This window comes from Pleurodeles waltl, chromosome 7, assembly GCF_031143425.1.
Source record: "Pleurodeles waltl isolate 20211129_DDA chromosome 7, aPleWal1.hap1.20221129, whole genome shotgun sequence".
NCBI lineage: Eukaryota > Metazoa > Chordata > Amphibia > Caudata > Salamandridae > Pleurodeles > Pleurodeles waltl.
In genome coordinates, this window is record NC_090446.1 from 637,176,102 (window position 1) to 637,198,157 (window position 22,056).

General features: G+C 40.3%; 1 protein-coding gene across 1 annotated transcript; it reads left to right on the forward strand.

Moving 5' to 3' along the window:
* The first annotated feature begins 172 nt into the window (after positions 1-172).
* Positions 173-17,959, forward strand: LOC138304494 (toll-like receptor 13). Its single transcript, XM_069244614.1, has 2 exons — positions 173-347; positions 14,795-17,959. The coding sequence occupies exon 2, from the start codon at positions 14,937-14,939 to the stop codon at positions 17,796-17,798; it is 2,862 nt and encodes a 953-aa protein (XP_069100715.1). The 5' UTR covers positions 173-347; positions 14,795-14,936; the 3' UTR covers positions 17,799-17,959.
* The last annotated feature ends 4,097 nt before the right edge of the window (positions 17,960-22,056 follow it).

Below are 22,056 nucleotides of genomic sequence, written 5' to 3' on the forward strand. Positions count from 1 at the left end.
ACCATGTCAGGCATTCGGCCTATTTACCGCTCAATAATACATGGCGTGCAGGAATAGATTTATTACTCAATTGTGGTTAGTTGCCCAATTATCCAAGAGGAAGTATGTGTTGGAGCAGCAGACAAGCACGCCCTCGCAGGAAAGACATACACGCGTCTCCACAGAGGGCGATAGACCTAAGGGTGATACAGCTGGCATCAACGGAGCGACGGACACGTTTTACGCCACAGGGGACGACATTTGCTACTTCACATCTGGTGCACCCCCCGTACCTGCTGACTTTATTCAGCCTCAAAGAGTCTGAGGCGGCGGTGGAAGGCAACTGCCTTTGGTCTACCTTTTCGAGGGTAAGTAATGCAACCCACCTCCTTTTATTATTAGTGTATCAGTCGTCTTGAATGGCATTGCCCCAACACGAATGCAAAAACAATATATTTTGCTAAAACTGACAAAGAAACGAATCTTAGTTTATGGAGTGCTCTCTACCCGAAGTCTATTTTTTTTTTAAGGAACTTCCTTAGGAAGTGTATGTTTCATGAGAAACCAAAGTAGGCAGTTTGGTCTTGTCTGTTTGGGGAATTCAGAATTTTGGAACCACAGTGGGGCTAGTTATGTAAGTGGTGGTGAATAACATTAAATTGTTGAAGGAGCATTTTAGGAAGTGCTTAAGGGGAAAGTGCCTAAATACATTCAGACTCAAAGCAAAGCTTATAGAAATTCTGGTGACCAGTGTTAAGAAAGTTTCAAAAGGAAGTGATACCATGCCTGGTATTAGTATCAGAGGGAAGTTGGGATAAGGTGTAAGAACGAAAGCCCTGATTGGTTAGTGGCAAATCCTGACTCTGCAGTGTTTTCATTGTGCCCAGAAAATTTATTTTGTTGACACCTGGTGCTCTATGCTTCCAGAGAATACAGGTGCCAGCTCTAAAGTGCTAAAAAGCTGGGTTCTAGATTTGGCCTGAATAAGGAGTACCAAAAGACCTCACACTGTCATGTTCACACAGAAACCACCCTTGGTAGGCTCTGGGGTGACACTGACAGCCAGGTTCCTGGCAGTTCAACCAGAGGAACACATCGTTTTGATTACACACTGAAGGATGTAATCCATCGCCACTGTATTAAAATCCAGGCAGTACCGAGTCTGTTTATTTAATGGGTTTATAACCTGTATCTAAGGAGCGGGCGCATTAATTATTGATGTGTTATTCACTTCAGTGTCAACCTGTGTACTTGACCCTCCACACATACCAAGACCTTTGCAACAGATAAAGCACTTCTTCAGCTAGAATACACATCATGTTCAGGTTTAAGCCAGTTCCCACAACGTACCTTTTAGGAGGGTGCAAGTTCGCCCTTTGCCTTGGTTGGTTTATTATCAGAAGTTGAAAGAGCCTGGCTACTTGGAATTTGAACATTTATAGCTACCCAAAATCCAATACTTCTTCCCCTGTCTCTCAGCTTGGACCAAGCTGGAAATGTTCGGCCTTTCCCCTCACCTCTGACTGCTGAAAGCTTGTCAGTAGTACTGGAAATGCAAAATAATTACTGCAGACCTCCATATATTGGGGGTCAGGCGAAGCAACAAAAGAAGGTGAAGTCACGAGGGTTGAGGCATGAAAAGTTGAGTCTGACAGTCAACTCATATATTTACACAATACACAACCCTGCATTAAAAAAACATGCATTTATAACCATTATCTAAACCTTTTACGCAATAAAACACAGAACAAAGAATGCAAGCATTGCTTAAATAAGCCATGCATCGTTAGGCTATTTTACTTCATATATGGAAATCAAATTAATATCAAACATATATTTGGGAAAGGTTAAAGAAGTGGTCCCATGGGACACAGACACAGGTTCCATTTAGGAATCTCAGAGTTTAATGATCATCTTCTGTTTTGTTAGTGCTCTGAAGCAGCCTCCTGTCTATTTGAGCACTATTAAAAAACAACAAATGAACTAGATATTGCTACACACAATTGTGAAAACAACATATAAACGTGATGTTTTATTAGAAGCCCAGATGTATGTTTTACACGCATTAAGTGGTAGTCGTACCCATTAATGACCCAAAGCAGCACAATCTAAAAACAAATTGGTTGTAAGTTTGGCTAATAATCTAATACATTTGCAGTAGGTTGTTTTCAATGGGTAAAACAAGTGTCCTGAGGATGTTTTTAAAACTCTTTGTATTAATACTCTAATAAAACGAGAGATAGGTTTCAATTCATTAGTTTTGCAGATCAAACCATTTGAAACATTTTCGAATGCTTTGAGGGCAGGTACCACCTAACAATAGAGCGTTTGTTAGGTCTCTTTGCTCCTGGAAAAATCTGGTGCAAATGCTGGTTCAGAAAGGGCTCGTCAATGAATCTTTAGTTCAATACCTTTCAATAACATGAAGCACATTTGGCTCCACAAGGAAGACAGAGAGTGGTTACATTTCAGAGTGGTTACGTTTCAAAACCAAAAAGGTTTATTTAAGGATTAGCAAAGCTACTAACTCAAATTAGTCATAATCAGTAATGAATACATGATTGCAAAAGTCAATGTATAGTTCAATGCAATTCTAAAGCATAAAGCAGAAACAACTTATTATGAAGTGGCCTTACAAGAAAGTTAGGTAATCTGTCTCTCCCATAAGGAGAATATTCTTTTTTGATAAGCAATAAAAATGTTCAGCTAGGAAATCAGAAAAGAGGTTTCTGCCATGAAGGCAAGTGGAAGTACTTCTGCTCTAAAGGCAACTGAAAAAAGTATCTCTCTAGGGGTCAGACAAAAATGCTTCTGCAGAACCTTCTAAATTGCATTAACTCACACAGTCACAAATCATACAATGTCTATCACTTGCTACACCTACACATGATCCCCAGACGGAGACCCAGTCCTTCATTCTTACAGTTATCTGCAACATAATGTAATACAATTGAACCAAACAGTACCCTGCAGGTGTTCATTAGCGTGTCGGGCAAGATTGTACCCCGATGTTAACTATTTTAAAATCTGGCTTACACTAAGTCTGGTTAATCTAAACGGTATATGCTGCAGTGACCACGGGACCTCCCGAACAATACAGCAGCTAGCTCTTTACAACAGCTCTCTATGTACAACAGATATTTCAACTTAAGATGCACACAACCAGAATGATTAAGCTTTAGAGTAACACTTAAATGAGTGAGATAACTCAGTTATTTAATGCAGGTATTGTAGAAATCTTGGCGGGGGACAAGCATGATAATCTGATTGATTCCCTATCAAACCCATCTTCGCTCCTGATAAACCTGGAGACCTTCACAAAAATCAAATAAATCTGTCATTAAATGGTACTGAGCTGAACACATAACTTAGTGAAATAGCTTGGTAGGATAGGTGAAGCCTGTGTGCTCTCCTGAAAAAAACTAGCTCATCTTCTAATGGAGCCAACAGAATACATTTATGTCATCCAGCATGTGAGCTCGTCAAGGGCTAACACACTCCTGAAACAGTCTTGCCAATGAAGCAACTTTTAATTTGCAGCACACCACAGCTAGAACTAACCACATTTGCCAGTAAGATAACTGAGTGTTTTATAATGTTTTTGGTATTTATATAGTACGTTTGCACTGCTGAGATCTCTTACCACTGGGTCTTTGCAGGTGTCAATTTCCATGGGCAAGCATAGCCATATGGTATAGACCATCTAAAAGTCTGCTACGGAATGATTTTAGGAGGTTTGGAGACTTAGGTTCTTTACCATGGGTGAACAAAAAGTGTAGATGAGTGAGCAAGAGATGCAGTTGCAACAGATAAGAAAAGTGTATGCTGGCAAATTTTTTAGGACAAACGATCCACCAAACCTTGTTTTGTAGGAAAAATGCTGCCAGAAGTAGGTTGTTAGGGATTCATCGACCGTAAACATTATGTAGGCCTGCAGAATTCTCTCCAAATAAACTATGGCACTCCCCCAGGCTTTCATCTTTCACCTTTGCTCTACAATATCTATAATGAATTCCCTAGAGCTCCTTTCCTTACCCAAAATATCTACCTGTGCCAATATGCTTATGAAATATAAGCCTAATCCAAAGTGCCATCAGTAGAGCTATGCAATGTTGATCAACTTTGCTTTGACACATTTCTTGAACTTTTGAAAAGGGAGCACATAGGCCAGATAACTGTATATCCACATTTCTTGGTTACATGTCTGAATATTATGGACTAAAGTATCATCTCACATAATTACTGGAAACAAAATATAATTGAAATACGTCACCCTAAGCAAATCAAACTTGATCCTGTTTCACTGGTACAATTCAGCCCTTTAGCAACAGAGTCCAAATCCCGTCAAGACTTTACCTCGTACCAGTGTCAGCCTATGGATGGTCAGAATGTCACAAAGAAAGACTACTGTTTATTAATGATGCCATTATTGCACAAACGATAACCAGAATATTGTCAATAATTTCCCCTACATGTTAAACGTTTTGGGGCACTATATACTACCAGAGTTTCACGCCAAGTGCGTTTTATATGTAAAGGATCAACCACCATCTCAGAGAAACCAGAGTAGAGTTTATGATGAGCACAACCTGTCAGATATGGGCCACTAGTGAGCCATGGGCAGCAATGTTGCTAAGAACACCTACAATAACTTAAGTATAGCAACTGTTAATATAGGGATGGACAAAATGTTATCACAGCATTACAACATCACCATTGGCCTTGTCTGCAACAGTCCCCGACAGTCATACATTCACAGCAGTCCCATTCTCCTGATTCCACATCATTGTCCTCTAGGGTTGACATCCTGCAAAATTTGGGAGGTGAGTGCTGCAGACCCCGGTCCAAACAGCCACATAGACATCCCAGGGGCTCGGGAGACTCAGGCATGTAGTCATCTCGGCTCTTCTTTCTTCTCTCTAGGGAGATCTGGTATCTACACAGTAGGCAACGGGAAGGGAAAGGGGGCACAGTGGCAGGCTGGGTTCAGCCATCGACTTAAACAGGTGGGCAGTCAGGGTAATCATGTGTGGGGTTGCTTTTGGCTCTGACCCTTCCAGATTCCACCTTCTCCTCTCCTTGGCTACCTCCTAAGATGGTCGGCCATTGTGCTGGAGAGGCCTGGACCTGGGGGATGGGCTCAGCTGTTGTCAGGCTCAGGGTAGATAATTTATCCTGTGAGCAAGCCAAATCTGGCAAAATGTATTCAGAGTCAAAGGCACAGAATACACCGCCTTAGTGCACATGTTCATATTGACAGTAAAATAGAGTTTCACTAAACCGAAAATGTCGGCTGTGAGGACTTTAATGTATCTTTGGACAGTAAGTGGTTACTGGACAATATCTTTGGGGCTTTGTTATTTACCAATAGTATCACACAGCCTTGGGAGCTATTGCACTTCAATTGTATAACTAAACCACTCAATGTGTACACAACGCTCCAGAGGCAGAAGGGTTGATCAGCCAAGTCTTTGTCGAGAAGATGTTAGTAGGATAGGATCTCAGACGCAGTAGAACATAGGAATGCCATAGTAAACGAAATGCAAATTAAGAATTATAGATTTTAAAATGAATGTATCTAATAAAATATCAGTAAGGGTTCAGTGGCGTAACGAAACTGGAGGGGGCACCCTGCACAGAACATGGAGTGGGTCCCCTCCAGACTCACTCAGGCCAGTTGTTGTGTTGAGGGGTCTGCCTAGAGCTCGGGACCCACCCGCACCGCAGGGCCCTTTGTTACGCCCCTGTAAGGGATGGGAGTTAAAATGATTAACAGCCAAACACATCAGAAGAGTCTCACACTTTCTGCGGTCAAAATATAATCTTAAACAGGTTTGTAGCAGTTACGTCACAAGGGATATAAAATAAATATCACGGAAACAACACAGAGACCTGTTGACAATATGACTCTATATAGTGCAGACCTTAAGCAATCTATAGATCTTATTTCCTTAACCACTGCCATTTTTGCAAGGAGCAAATGTGCTATACATAGTGCTAAAAGTCGGTATACATGTGGTCACTATGAATTTGGCAGCTGTACTTGGTGTGTTAGAAAGTGAAAAAGCCTGAGCTTAGAAGCACTGGTTTGGGAGAGTGAGAGTTGTGGAGCAGCTAAGATGGCCACTCGATAACAACGCTCCCGAGCTGCCGAGGATGTTTTTATATTGGAGGGAGACGTTTTTGACAGCTGGCTGCTTTTTTTCCCAGAATTGGATGTTGGAACAAGCAGGGAGCAGTATGGTGAGTTTTTTCTCTTTTAAAACTCTGGTGTTTTACAGAGTTTAATCTTTTTAACCTACTGCTCCCTTTCTGACAGGAATGCGGCGCCATTTTGAGAGGATTTTTTTTTTATTTTTTTTATTCCTAATGTTTTTTTTTTTTTTTTGTCTTTTGGCTACTTGAATTAATGTGGAGATCTTAATACTTTTTGGACACTCTTGGATGCCACTCTTGAAGCTGTTATAGTCATTTTATTCTGGATTTTGTTCAAATTTTTTAACATTTGTCCTCTGAGGTGACTTAATTGGCGTTTCAGGAACATTAACTAAACTATTGTACTAAATATATACTGTGTGGCTGAAATGGAAGCCCCTCATACTTCCAAATTATCTGTATCCTCTGTGTCTAACTCTAATGGTCATAAAGACTCCGGGGGCCTCAAAAGTGTTAAAAAAGACCCATCCTCTCCAACTAAGTCTCCATTGCCCTTCACATTGGATGACATTATGGATGAGCTTAAGCTCATAAAGCCTTTTGTTATGGAGACGAATATTGCGCTACAGCGAATTGAGGAGAAGTGGTCACGTCTGGATTCTAGACTTTCTGAGGTGGAACAGAGGATTAGTGACATACAAGATACTACTACTAAAGTTGATAACTTGACTAAGGAAGTCGCACTACTTAAAAAACAGACAGAAGATTTGGAAAATCACAATCGGCGGAATAATCTTCGCATTTATGGCATTCCGGAAGGTTCAGAAGGCCAAGATTTGATAACATTCTTGCAAACTCATATTCCAAAGATTGTTGGTCTTCAGAATACTACTGCTCTCAACATCCAGAGAGCCCATCGTGTTGGTCCCTCTTCTCCATCAAAACCAAGAGGAATTATTGCCTACTTCCTACAGTACTCAGATTTAAAGACTGTTTTGACTGTCGCCAAACAACGTAAACAACTGTTGTGGTCGGGCCAAAAGATTTTCTTTAGCCAGGATGTGGCCACGGTGACTGCCAAGCGAAGGAAGGAATTTCTGGATCTCTGACCAGCCCTAAGATCTATGAATGCTAGATTTGGCCTAATTCACCCTTGCTTTTTTAGGGTCACCTTCAAGGACAGAACAGCTACTTTTGAAAATCCCTATGGTCTGAAACAGTTTATATATACTCACAAAGGGGAGTCAATGGAACTCAGCAAGACTTGATCGGTTAATGTGAAATTCTCAAATGATCTATTTCTTCTTTACAGATATTGGAACCATTGAAATCTCAGGTTGAGAAAGTCCCCTTTCCGATTGTGTCTATATTCCTGTATATCTCGACATCATAGTGTTCTTTTCCTTGTTGGTTAGTCACGTCGTCAGTTGTTCATATTGTAATGTATTTATTTTGTTGCCTCGTCTCTCCTCTATCTTGTTATACAATCATTGTAGTTCCTCGGGGGTACTGTTGCTGATTTGCCTCTTTTTCTTTTCTTGCTCCTCCCTTTCTCCCATGCAAAGTATTTTTCTTCTCTTTAAGACAATTATGACTGAAGTTTCTTGGCTTTTTTCATCTTTTCTTTCTTTTATCAATGGGGTGCTTTTGCTACTCTTTTCTTTTTCTCTCTTTCTACTTTTCTTTCTACCTTTATTATTTCTTACGTCCTACAATGCAAGATTGGCATCATCACGCAATCTTATCTAGATATATGTTCATATGTTTCCTTTCCACCTTCCTCTATTATTCACATGTTGTTTGTCTCTTAGGTTTCGGTAAGGCTTTGTTGTCTAAATGTGTTCTACTAGTTAATTGACCAGTCTTCGAATCATCTCATGGAATGTTAAAGGTTTACGTAATCCAGTTAAGAAACAAAGAGTGCTCCAGCATCTCTCTAAATTGAATTGTCAAGTTGCTCTTGTACAAGAAGCCCATCTTAAAGAGCAGAATTTTAAAAGTTTTAATAGAAATTGGGTTGGTCATGTTTTCAATCAACTTATGGATCCTTTTATAGATCGTCACTCCCAAACTCGATATATCCCTAATAACATGCAAAAAACATTTTATCAAGCAATCTCCTCCAGAGGTCTACGTGATGTATGGAGAATTGCTCACCCAGATGTACTAGAATTCAAGTTTTATTCTCCAGTACATCACTCATATTCTAGAATAGATTATATATTTGCTACACAAAATGTTTTACAAACAATTTCACATGCTGATATTGGGTCTATTCTCTTATCAGATCATGCCCCAGTAGTAATTGATATGAGCCTTCCAGGAAATTCCTCCTTTTCTAATCGCTGGAGGTTTAATAACACTTTATTGCAAGATAATTTATTTATTGAACAATTTACAATGTTTTCTAAAGAATTTTTTATGCACAATTTACCTTCGGATACTCAGATGAATTTTATATGGGATGCATTTAAAGCTACGGCTCGAGGCTTTATTATAGATTATGTTGCCATTAAAAAGAAAGAAAAATCTAAAGTTTCCTCTCAACTTCTCACACAAATAAAATGTCTTGAGCATGAATATTTCTCATCTAACAAACCAGACACCTTATCCAGGTTGAATGATGCTAAACTACAATACAATAAGCATTCCTTGGAAAGTGCGTGTGGAACTCTACTCAAAATAAATTCCTCATTTTACGGGGGGAAAATAAAGCGGGTAAACTATTGGCAAATTATTGAAAGATCAAAAAACAAAAGTCTAAAATTACTGTTATCACAGACACATTTGGAAATAGACACACTAAAGATTCAGAAATCCTGGAATGCTTTACTGACTACTATACCACATTATATACTCCCGAAAATACTCCTAATATGACTGAAGTGGATGCCTTCTTCCACTCTATTCCTTCGAAACAAAAAGTAGATTTGTCACCAATAGACTCTGACCTATCTGAAGCAGAAATTAAAAATGCCATTACCAAGCTTCCTAAAGATAAGGCTCCTGGCCCAGATGGCTTTTCAACAGAATTTTACTCAACCTTTGCATCTATTTTAGTTCCTAAGCAATTAACACTTATACAATATTTCATATCAAAAGATCAAGCAAAGGGCACTTTTTCTGCAGCTATGTTGTGTTTGATTCCTAAAAAGATAAGGATTTATCCAAATGTGGTAATTACTGACCTATATCCCTTATTAATGTTGATTGTAAAATCATTGCAAAAGTCCTAGCCTTACGGATTAATCATTCTATCCCAGACCTAATAGACATTCATCAGTCAGGTTTTGTTAAGGGGCGGTACATATCAGATAATTCTAGAACTTTTCTCAATATTATCCATCTTGCCTCTAAGTCCAGGGATCCTATAGCTGCCATAACTCTAGATGCTGAAAAAGCCTTTGATCGAGTTTGTTGGGATTTTATGTTTGGAGCATTAAAATGGCATGGTTTTAGTCCTCATATTATTAAAATTATTAGACTTTTATACTCTTCACCCTCTACATCAATTTTAGTCAATGGTAAACAATCTCATTACTTCCCCCTACACAGAGGTACTAGACAAGGTTGTCCTCTCTCACCTCTGTTATTTATATTAGCCCTTGAGCCCCTTCTAGAGAAAATACGTAAGTCATCTGATTTTTATGGTTTTTAAGCACAAAGATACTGAGATTAAATTCACAGCTTATGCTGATGATATTTTACTTTTTATCTCTAATCCTCACAAGACTATTCTGGAATTTTTAAAATTATTACAAGAATACTCAAGTGTCTCAGGTTATAAGCTTAATGTAGATAAATCAGAGGTTTTGCCATTAAATGCTTACTGTCTACCAGACATGTTTAAGGATACTGGGTTTACGTGGAACTCTAAGCATATCAAATGCCTGGGCATATCCTATTCCAACTCTCTTAAAGACACTATTCGAACTAATCTCAAAGAGTTAGAGTCAAGGATTGTGAAATTACTTGATAGATGGTATCCTCTTTATTTAACTTGGTGGGGACGACTGGCCATGATTAAAATGATGTTGTTGCCCATTTTACATTTTTATTTATCTATGCTTCCCGTTAAACTTCCTTCTAGTTTTTTTAAAATTATAAATGCATTATTTATGAAATTTTAATGAAACAAACGTACATCTCATATATCTCTAGTCAAATTGCAGGAACCTAGAGACAATGGAGGTGTACATTTTCCATGCTTTAGAAGATATCACTCTGCATTTGTTTTAAAACAAATATGGTTGTCCCTCTCTCCCACTTTTCATAAAGGGACCTCTCAGTGGAGTCATTTGGAACACTCACAAATTGCACCATTTACATTTAGAGATGCAGTTTGGCTTTCAAAACCCCCTAAATCTCTTTTCTCTCCGATAATAACTCATTCTATTTCTATTGCCAGGCCATTACTTCTTGCCTCTCACTCCTCATATGAGAACCTTAGGCAAACTCCTACATGGTACAATGATGATATTAAATTTCATAATAGAACTTTGGCATGGAAAGAGTGGATGCACAAAGGCATTATAACTTTAGATCAGATAATTCTTGATAATGCTGTACTTTAATTTTAAGATATTCAACGGACATTTCATATCTCCACTTATTACGCTGTGAAATATCAAACTCTCTATGCTATCCTCTATAATTTATTGTCTCAATCTTTGGAGGCTCCCTCTTCTATACTGCCTAATTCCCAACCTTATAATTTTTCCTCACAAGTCCCGGCGTCTTTTATATACAGAACCCTTACACATACCACTCTTGTGAGACCAAAATCTAAAATAGAATTAGCATGGGAGCAGGATTTCAATCAAAGCATTCCTATATCTACATGGAAAAAAATATGGTCAAAACTCCATACAACATCCCGTTCAGCATCTACAACCCAAACGTTATTTTATTTTTACAATAGGGTGTACTATACTCCTGTAGACCTTTATAAATTTAAACTTACTACAGATAGCAAGTGTTGGTTGTGTTCTAAAGAAAACAGTCATTATATGCACATGTTTTTTGAGTGCCCTGCAGTTCATACTTTTTGGGAACAAGTTTGGGATAAAGTTAATCAGATTTTCTCCATCAATGCACCTTTCAATGGATTACATGTTTTTTTGGGTAGTACTTCATCTATTTGGTATTCCCAACCACTGCTTGGTAAATTGGCTGATTTGCTCATTGCTGGTGCACTGCAAATTATAACTTCTAATTGGAAAGATACTACGAAAATATCTGTTGTAACTTGGTGGAATCTGATCTGTTATAATCACAGAATGGATCGAGCAAATGCTAATACTACTCAACTGTTAATTAAAAGGGACATGCTTTGGTTTCCCCTCACCTCTTTCCTTTCGCAACACAGGACTTTACATACTACTGTTAATACTTAATGGTTGCTTTATTGTAACTATGTGATTTTTAACTTGCATTGTTTTACTTTTTCTTTCTTTCCTTTCTCTCTTCTCTTTCTTTCTTTACTAAAACATAACAAAAAATGCTATTATTCTACGGGAGAATATTACAGTCTGGTTGTGTGTACAAATTGTTTCTCATGGATATAATTATCTTTATGATTATGATTAATCCTTTTTTTTTATTGTTTTTTCTTCTGGTTGCAAATGTATTTATTCTATTGTACCAGTGTATGCTAACTTATTCAATAAAGCATTATTAAATTAAAAAAAAGAAGCACTCGTTTGAGTAGAAGTGGCACGTACATCAGTCCAAATAGTAAAAAAGAAAAAAAAAAGTGCAGTCTTGTCACAATACATATGTATGTGACAGAAAATCCTGAGAATAACGTGCAACAAATTGTTAACAAATAACTGCTTCCTTCAGTTCATAAGCATCAACTTCAAAAACTTGTTAAAATAAAAAATAAAAACTACTTTGTATTTTGGAATTCAGGTTTTGTGGATCCCAAAAGAAGAATGGGCTTGATACTGCCACCGAACAAATCGATGTCCAAAAAATAGTATTTGCTAGAGGTGTCACATGATCGTATTCTTAGCATTCTAGTATTTACAGTGTACTTTTTCATTGCTACTATAGGGCTAGGTAGAAGGAGAATGCAGAGAAACAAAAAAGGACAACAGTAGCTACTCAGCTTGCAAGTAATAACCCGACATCCCTGAATGCTACACAATAACGCAGCAAGTAATCCAAAGTATTGACTGTTTTACAAAGTCCCTGGCATTCTAGTAATGTGTAAACATAAACAGAGTAGAACATCAGATAACAGATGACAACATACACATGGAATACACATTCTCTTAAAAAAAAACACAAACTAAGGCTGTTTAAATAGCTCTGCCATAAAACCTCATTAAAAATCCTGGCGTGAGCAGTCAGACTCAAAACAAATTCTAATACTTCCCTCCCAACACAAGTAGTCCCCCATTTCACCACATATAGCAAATGACGATTCTTTCACTGAGTAGGGTTGGATTTAGGCCACAATTGGGCCCGGCAGGCAAAAAAAGTGGCCCACATTTGCAGGTCATAACCTTTCACAATAAAATGGCTGGTTAGGATTATGGAGCGAAGTGTTGGCAACTATTTGCGTTAATGGCACCGACCTAGACTGCCTTTTATCCTCCCCCATAGCTTTTATATATTTATTTCTTACAATACTTAAGAGAGTTCCTCCAGTGCTCAGAGACTGTTGAAAGTTGTATCTGTATTTATATGTTTTACTACTAACATCACGTGTAAATTCCAATAAAGGGGATTATGGTAGTGCATAATGCAAAAATGAATTTGAAAAAAAGTGTCACTTTCCTCAAGTGCATGCAGTTTTAAATAGCACAAAACTGGCCCACAGGCACTAGAGTGCTTCCCATGAGTACCAAATAACATTACAGACGGTCAGATTAATTGTTTTGGCTCATGTAGATTACATAATTTGCCCAGAATCACAGGATGTTTTACTGACACTGGGACTCAAACCCTTAGCTAAGGTCACAACCTGTCCCTGTTAACTGCAGTAAATAATTTATGGGAGGCAAAGGAGAACACCAGCCTGTTCCGTGTAAGGGAGGGAGACAATAATAACCTAAGAGCTCCCCCTTGCTGGCCCTCACCAACCCCCACAACCTACTCCAGTCCTCTCCCCCTGCCCCAGTCCCCTGCAAACAAGTGCTAATGGCTTCCCATCTGCAGCTCCTTGTGCCCTCTGTACACCTGGAGGGAGCCAGAAGGCAGACACACCTTATGCCGCAGCAGCCCACTGACCTTCTGCCTCTGAAAAGGAGCAGCCTGACTTTAATGTGCAACTGGTCAGGCCCATATGTATCTAAAGGCTTTAACTACACCCTTTGATGTTGTGGCCTTGCTGTGAAGACTGAGATGGCCACCAAAAAAACGTCCCATCAGTGGGCCTCAACCACAGGCCCATTGGCCCGTTGCGTATTGTCTACCTTTCTAATCTGAGGCTGTCACTGACCCATATCCATAACTACACAGGGATCTCACAGAACGCCTTCTCAGTTCTAAGCCTACAGACAGAGAAAGAAAATTACATGTCTACAGATAAAGGCTTTCCTTCGATTTTAGCCTTGATTATTTTGACAGTTCAATGAACCTCAAAACACCAAAAAATGGAGTGTGTCAGTTTGGAGGAGAAGTTACCAGATGTTACCTTTTCATTAACAAGCATCCCATGCAAAACCTATGTTTCTGGCAAATCAGCTGTCTGCTTAATCTCTGGCATAACTGCCAATTCTGTCCTCCGAAAGCACAGTTCTTTCAGGTGTTGTGTAGTAATCCAAAATCATATCATATGATAATTCATCTTTTGTAATATCCCTGGATTTCATTCCTCCGGTCTTCAAATGATAGAGCCCTGGTTCCAGTACCAGCAGCATGCATGATGAATGATAGCAAGATCAGGGAGTCTCGTTTCCCTCCACGCACCCATACCCATGGCAGGGTCTGAAACGCTTTGCTTGCTGTAACACATACAAAGAACTCCAGAAGGAGAGACATGCAGGACTGCTGCGAATAGAGTAACTCCTTTCATAGTTAGCTACATGGATATTCCTATCGAGCATCAGAAGAATGCACAGTCACACATATCAGATCTTCTCCTATTTCCTCTGCTACAACTTCTTTCGATGTATTGGAGGTTAGTACCACAATATGCAGATCCACAGATCTCTTCTTGCGTCTCAATGTTCTGTGACAAGGCCACATATTACAAGCCCCCACTAGTTCTTCCCTGATCAGAGTTCAAGTGTAAAGTTGAAAACCTGAACACAGGCACACATAAATAACACAACACCACAATACGTGGACATCAAGGAAGGCCCATTTATTTTGCCTTATCTTTCAAATCATCAAAAGTATTATAGTCACTGACTTCCAACAATCATGCAGATAAGGCAAGTAGTTCTTTAAAGTTATGTGGCCTGAAACCAGGTGGAAGAACTCCACAAAACTGCCATATATAGCTTTATTTGTTAGGTTTGAGGTATATACCACAAAAAAGCCTACCCACTTGGAAGAAACTAACTCACAATAGTCCTCAGGATTTAGAGGCAAGTTATATTACACGCAGAGCTGTGGAGGAATGGCTGAGCTGTGCACGGGCTTCTGATTTATAAATATTTGTCATTTCTTTTTCTAATTTGTTTTTCTATTCTGTTGTCCACAGCTCTTGTGAAGGAAAGAACGCAAATATCCAACTGAGCCTTCATGTATGGTGACCTACCTGTGACTGCACTCTTACGGATTTATGAGGAACGATTTAATCGGTTTATGTGTTTTTTTGCTAATTAAAACTTCTTACAGAGGCTATGATCTCTCTCTTTATAATACTGGTATTGCTGTCCATAACTGCTCAGAGAGTAGGATGTTTCTCCCTACAAGGCTGCCAAGTGCAAGGAGTCTGGGGCCCTGACATGAAAGTTCTATGCTACCTTGTGGGCTTGTCACGAGTGCCCCGGTCTCTACCTGCAATGGTGGTGAACTTGGATCTCTCCCAAAACAGGTTCTCCAACCTGCAGGAGAATGACTTCCAGAACCTGAGCCAACTGCAGGTGCTAAATGTTTCCCAGAACGAGATTAGCACCATTGAGAGTCGTACATTCTCCAATCAAGGCCGACTGGAACTCTTAAACCTCACCAGTAACAGGTTAATTGGCATCTCAAACAGCATGTTTACTGGGCTGAACAACCTCACCACCCTTATGCTCAGCCACAATAACATCACCACCATTGAACTGCATGCCTTTTCAAGCATGAAACATATAAGAATAATTGATTTGGCATCCAACAAGCTGCAGACCCTGGATTCAATGCATGCAGTCTTTGTGCTAAGCACCTTGGAGAAGTTACATATAGGCGACAATGGTTTATATAATTTTGCAACTGAAGATTTGAGGGGCACCCTTATGAACCTCACAAGGTTAGACATCTCCAGAAATCCGCTCTCTGAAATTAACATGACCAGCAATGTTTTCCAGAGTCTCCACTCGTTGGATTCTTCATACGTTGGTGGGGGTCATTCTGTCAAATGGTTTTTTAAAGATCCATGTTTTCTAAATGCACTAAAGAATTTAATGCTTAGTGGTGTAAATATGACTCCTTCCGAGTTGTCAGATCTTATTCAACACCTTTCTTGTTCTTCCCTGGAGAATATCCAACTCAATTATTTAAACTTGACAGACTCTGACAATCTAGTGGAGCAGGTCTGCTCTTTCCAACCAAATCTTAAGTATCTGCAGCTGCAAGGTAACAACTTCACGGGGCTGAAGGAAGATGTTTTTAAAAACTGCACTTCTCTAATACATTTGGATTTGTCCATGAACAATTTCCAGGAGGTAAGCAAATTGACTTTTAAACATCTACATTTTCTGCAGGTCCTGTCCCTGGCATATAACAAGCTTTTTGTTGTGTCAGATGACATTGTGCAGATGCCCTCTTTACAAATGTTGGACCTTAGCTACAATAATATCAAATATATTTTCATGAATCAATCTGCGTCTACCAGTAAACTGACACATCTCAACCTTTTCTGTAACCAACTAACACAATTATTCAGTTCTTCTCAATTTCAGGCACTTGGCGGATTGGCAGAATTACATATTGGTAAAAACCTCCTTTTGGAAATCTCAGCACCTTTTTCTCCAGCTTTAGTGATGCTAAAATTACTTGAACTGAGGAAAAATAAACTCACTGCCATTAGGAAACACACCTTCATAAACTTGTCTGCACTACAGACTCTTAATCTAGTGGCCAACCAGATAGAATCAATAGAAGCAGGAGCCTTTGATGGCCTTAGTCATTTAGAAACACTACTAATTGGCAGTAATAACATTGCCAGTCCATTGTTAGAAAAAGGGATCTTCAATGGATTAACTTCCCTCAAAGAACTGCAAATGTTTAGCAATTACATATCCTACACTTCAACAGAAAAACTTGAAAGACCTCCTTTTCTTCAGCTGAAGTCATTAAAAATATTCACTTTAAACAGTCAAGGCCACACAGGGCTACTTCATTTGCCAGCAAATTTCTTTGAAGGATTGATATCTGTGACGAGGATTCATGCAGGTAACTTGGCCATAACCACTCTGGACTCAACCACTTTTACTTACACCCCTAAACTCAAAGAACTAGACCTGAGCAATAACCTTCTCAAAACAATTGACCCAGCATTGTTCAAGCCAATAGCAAACTTAAGTCAACTGCATATTAGTAGAATTGATCTTCAATCCCTGGATTTCCTATTCCATGTCAATTTTTCTAAGATGTTTCTTTTGCGAGCAGTGGGAAATCAACTGCAAGTTATCAATCAAAAGCACATAAAGGCTCTACCATCCCTCAGTTTCTTAGATATCAGACAGAACCCCTTCACCTGCAATTGTGACAACAAGGACTTCCTGAACTGGTCCCTCCACAATCTGAAAACCCAAGTGCTTCATTTCTATGGATACATCTGTGCATATCCACCTGGATCCAAGGGCAAGCCCCTACACCAGTTCAAAACCACCTGGTGCAGGGTGTACTCTGAGTTTATCCTCTTCATTAGCACATCAGTGGTAACAATACTGGTAATGGCTTGCTGCACAGTCTATCACTTGTTCAGGTGGCAGGTGGCCTATGCTTACTACCTCTTCCTTGCTTTTCTCTACGATAAGAAACAAAAGAGAAAATCTGATTCAAAATATACCTATGATGCATTTGTATCATACAACAGGCATGATGAAGAGTGGGTGATGAGAGATCTTCTTCCAACACTTGAAGAACAATATCACTGGAAACTATGCCTCCATCACCGAGATTTCCAGCCAGGGAAGCCAATTTTGGATAACATTGTGGAGAACATCTATGCAAGTCGGAAGACCATCTGTATTATCAGTGAACAATACTTGGGGAGTGAGTGGTGCTCCAGTGAGATGCAGGTGGCAAGCTTCCGGCTTTTTGATGAGCGTAAGGATGTCCTAATTCTGATTTTCCTTCAAGAAATACCCAAAGAGAGGCTGTCACCATATCATAGGATGAGAAAGCTGGTGAAGAGAAAGACCTACCTCCGCTGGCCCCAGAAGCGGGAGGAGGTACAATTATTCTGGCACAAAGTCAATATGGCCTTAAAAACACTGGACGATGGAGGAGAAAACAACCCAATTCTGCGTGGGACTATTCCATATGACTTGTAACAGACCCATTACCAAAAATCTACTGAAAGTATCAGCTCCTGAATTATGAGCAAGCAAGAAAAGTATGAAGGATCAGTTCTATTTGACAGTGCCCTTTCTTCACTTCTATTGTTGAGAAATATCTATGATCTTTTTATCCAAATAAATTATGTTATTAGACACCAGCCAGCATCAGTCCATTGAGTCTCAACAGGTATTTTATTTGAATTTGTGCAAACAATGTGCTAACCAAGGGTTATTTACGTACTGAAATCTTGCCTCTTTCCCATCAGAGTTGGGATCATTGGCACCAATTTTCTCATCCCCAGTTCTAGTAGGTAATGGCCATCCCATCAGCAACTGATCTCTCTTCTGTGTCATGTGATCCTTTTCAGTACGAAAGACCACAATGAGATCCCAAACTGAAATGCCAACATCATGCCTACAGCCTCCTTGCAACTCCCACTAACTTTGATTTGAATTGGGGCTTTTTTCTCACTTATGCCCACCCCCAGCTACTTCTTTATCACAATATAGTGTAAATACTCCCACAATTGGATATCCGAAAAAAGGGTTACAATTAATGGCATTTACCTGTTTGGGCCAGTTGGCCAAGAACATTTCTCATGATTTACCCCTGCCTTTCTTTCACTTTCTAGCAACCTCTAACATGCCCAGGCTGCATCAACAGCCATAATCTAAATCAGTGTAACTTTATATGCATGCATGTAAATATTGCAAGATTATCTAATGTGAAAAAATAGATATGCTTCTTGCCCATGGGTGATCCAAAATAACATACCGTCGTCAAGTAACTAAACATATTGAGTTATAATATGTTGCTCCTAAGGACATTGAGAGAGGGTACTTGCTCCCACTCCCTGCCGTACCCATATGGGAATCTTCTATTCATATTGTCTCCTTTCTTTGGTGCATAGGGTAATATTCACCCTGAAGGTCAGTTTCTAATGTCAGCCTAATTATTACTAAAGCAAATGTTTTTACTCCTGAATTTAGTCTAAAACCTATAATTTATAAACAAGGAAGAGATTATTTGTTCCTGGATAGCAGCTTAATGACTGATACATCTGAAGACTGTGTACAGCAGAGGCTGGCAGTAAGTGCTGGCACAGGAGGATGGATCACAGCAACACCCTCTGGTCAAACTTTTCTTCATGCAGCTTAAGTCCTTGTGCCGCCAGAGTGGGACAGCAGTGGTGGGTGGGATGCAGAGCAAGATTGTGGCCCACTCTCCTTGTGCACAGTTAAAGACCATGCGCAGCATAGGTCTGATGCCCACAGTAGGTGAGACCCAAGGTCTGTCTGGAAGCCTGGCCTTCTGGAGCTCCCTGCTACACATAGTGGAACACAATACACAGAAAGAATTGGATGCCCAAAGGCAAAGTGCAGCAAGAGTAGGTCACCAGGGAAGGGTTGGGTGCCAAATATGGCCAGAAGCCAGGCCCAGCAGCCTTACCACGCTGCACATGGTCAAAGACCACACACAACATTGGTGAGTACATGTGGATGGTACGGTGCAGGGCTCCATAGGAGATTAATGACACACAACATTTTTTCTGCTCTTTATAGGATCCATAGAGCCTCTGCAAACCCAGCAAGGGAGCTACTGGAGAAACATGCAGAAAAAATGAATTTTGCCTTGGGTCAGTGGAGGATCCAAGGCCCCTAATAATGGCAATTTGTTTATTTAAAAAAATCAAAATGCACTTGTAGATAGAAATGGATACATTCCTTCAGGTTGATTAGGAATAATACATTGCATTTTGCTGTTAAATGTGCTGCATGTCTTCATGAAATTCCAAGAATGCCGAATCAAGTGCCATTGTTGTGGACAGATCCATTGCTATATACCCAGATGTATGCAGAAGTCATTTTGTTGATATGTTTACAGGATATGTCTATTTGTGGATACAATTAGTCGGACCATTTTGATTCGTGTCTTTGACACATATTTGAATATACGCAGCCTGTGTCGGGGAAGAGGCACATCAACTTTCCAAAGCTTTCTTTCATTTCAGATTGATACAGTGTAATTCCATGTATGCCAATCCAGGTAATGTCATCATTAGGAATGCTCCATGCAAGATTTAATACACTCATGAGCCCCTTTGACAATGGAGTGACAAACTATCCGTACGCAAACCCTGCTGCTCGAGTCTTTGTCTCTGAGAATAATCTACTGAGTGAGAAGTATTAGAGAAGAAACCGTAGTGTGCAGTGCCTGCCAGGAGGCCCACTTTTGTGTCCATGCATGCTGCACACAGCTGAAGGCTTTGCACAGCAGGTATTGGCTGTCTTTGGAGTATGTGTTACTTCTGGAGCACACCCAATGCTGCAAACAAATTGCTGAAGGCTTTGGTGGCCAGTTCTTGTGTTCAGTTCCCAATAAACATAGCCGCAGGCCAGGTGCAGCAGAGTTGTTTTTTTACACACATGGATCCTGTAGCACTCCTCCACTTGGGCACCAGCAGAGAGTGGGATGTAGAGCCTAGTTGTAAGAACTCCTTCTCTGAATGACCAAAGGCCCTTGGGCATGAATACTGGGGGTTGCTTTTAAAGATTGGCCAAAGACCAGGCCCTGCTGGCAATGTGTATGGCCAAAGGCCTTTTGCAGTAGGGCTTATGCAAAGCTAGCAGATTGAATGCAGGGTCTTGCTGGGCATCACTCTCAGCACACAACCATAGGCCAGGTTTCCCATAAGAACGAAGAGACAGTAAAAAGAACTAGACACTTTTTTTGTTGTAGAGTCCCCTATGGAAAAATTGTAACAATATGAGCAAAAAGGTCAAGATTTACCTGAAAATTGAAATATACTTTCTCAGCAACCAAAGAAATCCTTCAAATGGTCTCCAAGGATTCATGGGATCATTGGTATCTTGCCTTGAACTGCATTTCTGGTTCCTGGCATTGTGGCTTCAAAACCCTTTAAACTAAGGAACCTTTGAAATGTGCAATTATCAAAACCCTACCCTAAAACAGTAAAAACATATTTGTTGTCTTATCAAACTCTACTTAGTGAAAAGTTGCAGGATTTGTAACAGTGATTTTGAATTTGTGGTAACTGGACCTTAGCCTACAACAAACCTAGGGTCATCCTGTTGAGGTAGTTAATATTTTGTGATCATAGTCTACTTAGGGGGGAATGGCTAGCATTGGGGGTGGAAGCAGGGCCCTGTGGACTGTTCCTAGCACAAAGAAATCAGTGAGGGCCTCCAGCCGGTTGAACATTTTAATCTACTGTTCTAGAAATCCGTCCAAATTGTACCCCTCTGCTCCCTTTGGAATCCCCACAAAGCATAAGCCTAGAGCGGCCCTCTGCATCCTCCACCATATCATCCAGTTGTTATGTGATCTTTGGCAGTGTGCTCACTGTTTTTTTAAGTGTTTAACCTCCTCCAGTAAGGAGGCCACAAAGGCTCAATTTTCAGGGACATGTCTGCCAGGTTGCGTACGTCCACTCACAGGAGATTGACCTTAAAGGTCATCTAACTTGGCTTCTAGAGTGGATTTAGAGTCCTGAATAACTGCTACTATTTGATCCCCGTAAGACCCTCCTGCTGTCCTTACTGGCCCCATCAGTTGCCATCACCAAACCCCAGGGCAGCAGCTCCAAACTTGTCAATCTTAGTTTGTTGTGTGGCCCTCAACTCCTTGACTGTCTATCTGTGTCCATTGTTGAGCCTTACTGATCGCAGATGGCTCTGAGGTCTCGCCCCAGGTAGGGTTGTCACAAAAGGGTTGTCATCTCCAAAAGGGAGCATGAAGACGGGAGAGAGGCATACAACAGAAGCACACTGTCACAATCTGTGACCCTGCCTCCAGGATGGGTTCCCACGCAGGCTTCCATTGTCTGCCCTAAATGAGCGGACCAGCCAACTCCCACAGGCATTTGTCTCAGCTACCTTGTGCCCCTGAGCGCAACCGAGACCCCAATCAGATACCCCTGCAATCAACATGAATTGGCATCTGACCAAGTACATGTGCCCAGGGCTGTCGTGGAATGTCTCTGGGAAAGTTCTGCTACAAAACATGGAAAGTCCGGACATCTTTGTAGCAACCAGGCCACTGGCCCTGGTCAGCGTCTCCTCTGTGAAAAGAGTAAAGAAGACATCACTCTGTCTTCAGTAAGCGTTCCGCTATGGTCAGGCTGTACTACATGTGACTTCTAGGCATTTTGGGCCTGGGGGAAATTGAGGAAGCCGAACGATTGATAAAAAGGTTCAAGAGCACTAGCCTAGTGTGTGCTATCATCAACAG

Coding starts and splice junctions, on each gene's coding strand:
- LOC138304494 (XM_069244614.1), top strand. CDS start 14,937: ATGATCTCTCTCTTTATAATACTGGTATTGCTGTCCATAACTGCTCAG.